Genomic DNA, 5,598 nt, shown 5'->3' with positions numbered 1-5,598 from the left:
AAAAAAAACTAATTTTTTTTAAGATTTATTTTTATTTATGTATGTATACAAAAAATTGGGGTATAGGTCAGAGGTGCAGGGAGTGAGAGGATTCATCAGAGACAGAGAAGGGTGCAGAACAGGCAGACTGAAATACACTACTGAGGGGAGCAGTGGGCAAGTCAAAGAGGTCTGCTGTCCATGTGGGTCAGCTCCCTGGCTGGGGATTGAACTCATGTCGCAGTGGCTGGCCATGGTTTGATAGTGTTGAGACTTAACTACTTGTGCCTCCAGGAGCCATACAAAATGCCCTGCTTCTCCTTAAATCTAAACAAACAATACCATTTTTTTTTTTTATCTGTCACAGTGCCTGTAGATAAGACAGACCTGAAGTGTCTGTAAATGAGCTTTGAAATACTAAAAAGAACTTGACCTATCTAAGTAGCATAGATAGGAGAAGATGAGCTCATTCATCCAAATAATGGAGGTCTAGAATTAAAAGATATTATGTGGAAATTAAAAGAAATAATATTCAAGAACTAAAAAAACAGGAAAAAAATATATAATTTTCTAAGACAGAGCACAGAATGGAAAATGCGGATTCATTTTTTAAAAAAAGACCTGTGGTTAATTCACTGATAGTATCTCTATGCAAATTAGATGATTTAGGTTGCCTAACATATTTTTTTCTAAATTTCAAAATCGGAAAATTACTTTGCCTTCCGGCAAACTAGTCCCATAATTAGACCCAGATCAAAGATCATGTATGTTTTGCTTCTCATCACTAGGCAGTCTCCATTGACATTCCAGGGAATAGATAGGCAATATTTTATTTTATTTTAAATGAGAAAAAGTGGTAGCTTATTCTTATTTTCATCATATGTGTCCTATGTTGGATTTCTTTCATAATTATTTTAGCTTTTATTACTGAATCTAATTATAAAACTTTAGCAGGTCAATCAAAAAGAGAAGTAGTGCAGTTAAGCAGAAAGAATAGACCCAGATTATCTGGGTCTAATTCTGCTTAGTTATAAATTGCCCAATGGTGTAGACAAAGACAGAGCCTTTTAATCTCCTATTGCTTTCTTGTTTTATTTTATCAAAGGAAGAGGTGACAGTCCTGAGAGACTCTGTGTGTCACCAGGTGGGTCACAAGGCTTACTGCAAAAAAAACCACACACACAAAAAACAGGTATATCACAACTAAAAGCAACCTCCCTTGTGCACAGAATTTTAAAATTAAAGCATATTTCCACATCATTGTCTCAACGTAGCTGCAAAGCAACTCTGCCTAAGTTATTACCATGGGATTGTGCAGGGAGGACCTGTCAATCAGAAAAGTTCAACAATCTCTTCAAGATCTCAAGTTGAAGCACAAAGGGTAGAATTTGAACCTACATCTTATCAATTCAATTTCTAGTCTTCCTTCCACACCTGGTGGCAAAACCATTGAAAGCAAGAGAATTCCTTATCTGAAACTGTTGAGGTAGCTGTGCTTCAAATGAATATACTTTCAAGATAAAATCCAAAATTCTTAGCACAGCATGCAAGGCTTTAATATAATGGCCCCTGCCAGTCTTATTTCTATCAGTTTTTTCTTTTCTTTCCTGCCATTTAAACGAACGTACTGTCTGTTTACTCAGCACTTGCTGTATTGCATGCCAGGTTCTATTTCAAGTGCTAGAAATAGAGCAAGAAACCCGAAGCACCTGGTCCCTGTACTGACAGGACTTACATTCTATTTACAGGCAGAATCAGACACTTAGAGAGGCGTGGAGAAAGTAAAGTAAAGTGGGTAAATGGTACACAGAGGACCAGGGATCAGACAGGAATGTTCCTTGTGACAGAGGTGTCAGGCTGGTGCTCTCAATAGGAAAAATCTGCCTGACAGAAAAATCCAGTCATGTAAAGTTTTGGTGGAAGATTACTCACAGCAGAGAGGACGGCATGGGAGCGCTCAGGGAGGGAGACAGGAGTGATGACCAACACCTTTCCTCATGCCACCCTCTCACCCCTCCCTCCAGGCCTCCACACGTTTCCTTTTCCCTGAAGTATGCCTTGTTGGATCTACACTCATCATCTTTTGAAGCTCACCTCAGCTCTGTCTTTCTCCAGAAATTCACTCATGATATTCCCTATCCGTCTACCTAATCTAGGAACTTACCTGTGGGTACTGAAAACATTCTCTATTTAACTTATATCATCTATTTATAATACTTTATACTTTTCTTTTCTCTGCTTATGAAGACCTTGAAAGTCCAGAGTAGATCTCAGAGCTTAGAACAATGCCTGGCTTTTAGGAAAATGAAGAATGCGATCTAAGAATGACGTGTTATCCACTCCAGAGAGTTATCTGCAGTACATACCTTTTCAGACACTTCTAGGTGAAACCTTTTTAGAGCTTGCTTTATATCTGCCTTATCTAAAAGTCCATTTCCTTCTCTGTCCAATTGCTGTAGGTGTTTTCCCAATCTAGTCAAAATACGAACGCTTCTTCTATGTAGCTGTTCTTTTAGCACATCTGTTGAAGAGAAGTTGAAGCTAATAGCTCCTTGCACAAATGTATCACATTGCAATTGTCTCTCTTCTAAGAAAATTGAAATTGATGTAACTGACTAGCAAAAGGCTTCAGAAAATAGAATATTTGAAAAAACTTGGTTTATAGATAAAAGCACATGTAAATATACTAGGACTATAGCACCACTATGTGGTGGAAGTGTTGTATTTTAAATATAGGGAAATGTCTCACTTTATCAACATAAAAATAAGCTAAGTGTTACAAAGAAAATTGTCATTTTCTTTTCTAGGCTTCACTTAATGATCCCACATCTTTAATCTCTTTCATGTCTCTTTCCTGTTCCAAATGGACTATAAAATTGAGAGACTTCTCTCAAATATCATCAGTTCCAAGTTACTAAAACAGTTTGAAATTTTCCAATTGTAACTTACATATTAAATACCATCTGAATTATGGAGTGCTACCTACATTTACATGTCCAAAATAAACCTTCCCTCCAGGAAATCTAACCTTCAGATGTTTAGTATATTCTTTGTAGTCAGTGATTTTACTTAATGCAATTTGTGCCAGCTTAAGGAAATATTTAATACAGGACCTTGGAGGACAGAAAAATGTATAACAAAATATAATATTGTACCAGCCAGGGTAGAGACAGCAATTGATTAAGTACAGCATCAGGAATGAGAGGTCAAATGCTAATCCCAGCCAACTTTTAATCTGTTTTTGGACTTCTTATCCCCTTACCACCTTCAAATGATAAATGAGGATTCTCAAAATTCATAAATAAGATTTTGATTTCTGTAACTTGTTTAATGCCTCTCTCCCTTCTAAACTATGAGATTCAGCAGAGGAATTGCCTATTTGAGTTTCATATGCAGTTGTGGTTACAAGACTGCACTCAGAAACAACATTTTATGAGTGTTTTACTGTTCAAGGTCTACCTGTAACAGCTTTCAAAAGTTAGAGAAAAGATTGCTATGTCCATTTTGGAGATAAAGACATAGGAGGGATTCACACAAAGTCATATACCCTTGGGTGGCATAATCCAAACATGAACCTGGTGTCCACTTATGCCTTTTTTTTTTTTTTTAGATTTACTTATTTGTGCATACAGAGTTGGGGTACAGGCCAGAGGTGCAGGAGCAGTGAGAGGATTCACCAGAGACATAGTGGGGAGCAGAACAGGCTTACTGACAAGTACACTGCTGAGGGGAGCAGTGAGTGGGTCAGGAGAGGTCTGCCGCGGCACGTGGATCACTTCTGGGGCTGCGGGGATTGAACTCATGCTGAAGTGACTTTAGCTTCTCAGTGCTATGCTTTACCCTGCTGTGCCACTTGGGAGGGCCAAGCATCTTTTTTTTTTTTTTTTACACTAGGTTACCACAAGTCTCTTTAGGATATTACCTAATGTATGAGATAAGTCTTCTATTACAAAAGTCAACCATATTTTATTCAGTTCATAAATAGGACCCAAATACCTAATATTTTGCTATATCCTAAATTCTTAATTTATATGAAACTATTAAGTTAGACAAGATCATTAAGGTAGAAGAAATTCCAAAAATACTCAATATATATACCAAATACATATAGTATGAACACATGTATATTAATTTTTAAAAATCTAGGCAAACAGAAAATAAAGTCACGTGCCATCTAGAAAATACGGCTTTATTATTTACAAAGAAAATAGATGGAAATTAAAACTTCTTGAAATTATAGTAATGATACATACCTTGAATGGCCTTGAAGACTAGCCTATCTTTGCTCTCTTGACTAGTGACAGCATCCTCATGTTCTACAGTATCAGTTCTGCAATGGACATGTCACAAAGGTAAAAATATATCCTGTTATGCAGTCTTGAGCAAGGAAGCTGAATTCTTCCCTCTTCCAGACTCAAAGAAGTTCTCAAAGCTGGGAAAATGCTTAGAGACAATCTAGCTCCACCTTTGTTTTTTGTTTTAATCCCAGAAGAGTTAAATATGAAAAAACAAGAACTAAAATCCTTAAACCATTGCTCCAAGAACTCCTTTAACCACTATATTCATTTTCATAACTACTGCAATGTTCATTTAAAATATGTAATTAGAATTATTAAATTTATTTTTTTACCAATTTATTTATTTATGCATGCAAGAACTGGGGGTCAGGCCAGACAGAGGTAGAGGGGTGGGCAACAGAACAGGCGGACTGACTGAAATGCACTACTGAGGGGAACAGCAGGTCGAGAAGGGAGGTCTGCTGCCAGGTGGGTCAGCTCCCTGGCCAGGGATCAAACTCGTGCTACAGTGGCTGCGGATAGCTTGATAGTGCTTAGACTAACCCCTTGCGACACCAGGGAAGCCCAGAACTATCAAATTTAAAAGCAGATTTACCTTGCAAAGTATAAAATACAGAAAAAGTTATTTCAAAAAGTCGAAAAAGGCATTCACCTTGATTCATGTAGTAAATGAAATACAGCCTTCCTTATAGCAAGGTGGGGGTTACTGTCTCCAGTGTATACACAGCACACTGATCATTGTCATTCTGAATTATACTAAGCACCAAGAAACACTCAGCAAAAATAATATAGAATGTCCTGTAGTTAAAAATGCAAATTAATTTAAAAGCATTTTTTCAATCATAAATAAGTTTTCACATAAATTATAAATTAGTGAATACAATAAGCATGTGGGACCCAAGTATTCTTTTTTTCAAAGATTTATTTATTTATGCATACAGAACTGGGGTACAGACCAGAGGTGCAGGGGTGGTGAGAGGATTCACCAGAGACAGAGTGGGGACCAGAACAGGCCCACTGATGAAGTACACTGCTGAGGGGAGCAGAAGGCGGATCAGGAGAGGTCTGCCACACCATGTGGTCACCTCCAGGCGGGGGATCCAACTCCCACTGAAGAGGAAGAGGCTGCAGCTAGCTTGCAGTGCTGAGCTTTAACCCAGGGAGGGCCCACCAAGTATTTTTTAATGCAAAAATAAGATTAAAAATGGGGGGGAGGCCCTCCCTAGTGGCGCAGCGGGTTAAAGCACAGCACTAAGAAGCTGAAACCACTTCCGCATGAGTTCGATTCCCGCCTGCCCCGGAGGAGATCCACATGGCGTGG

General features: G+C 38.2%; 1 protein-coding gene across 1 annotated transcript in view; it reads right to left on the bottom strand.

Annotated features, from left to right (window-relative positions):
* The window catches only part of CAPS2 (calcyphosine 2), a 35,534-nt gene that overhangs the window by 7,631 nt on the left and 22,305 nt on the right, over window positions 1-5,598 (bottom strand). Inside the window, exons 13-14 of the mRNA XM_004676509.1 lie at window positions 4,233-4,309; window positions 2,346-2,500 (exon numbers count right to left, since the gene is read on the bottom strand). Of these exons, the coding sequence (XP_004676566.1) occupies window positions 2,346-2,500; window positions 4,233-4,309 (232 nt within the window). The remainder of the gene's footprint in view (window positions 1-2,345; window positions 2,501-4,232; window positions 4,310-5,598) is intronic.

Source organism: Condylura cristata, unplaced genomic scaffold (genome assembly GCF_000260355.1).
Source record: "Condylura cristata isolate star-nosed mole 26May11 unplaced genomic scaffold, ConCri1.0 scaffold00004, whole genome shotgun sequence".
Taxonomy (NCBI): Eukaryota; Metazoa; Chordata; class Mammalia; order Eulipotyphla; family Talpidae; genus Condylura; species Condylura cristata.
This window is presented reverse-complemented; position numbering and strand designations above follow the sequence as displayed.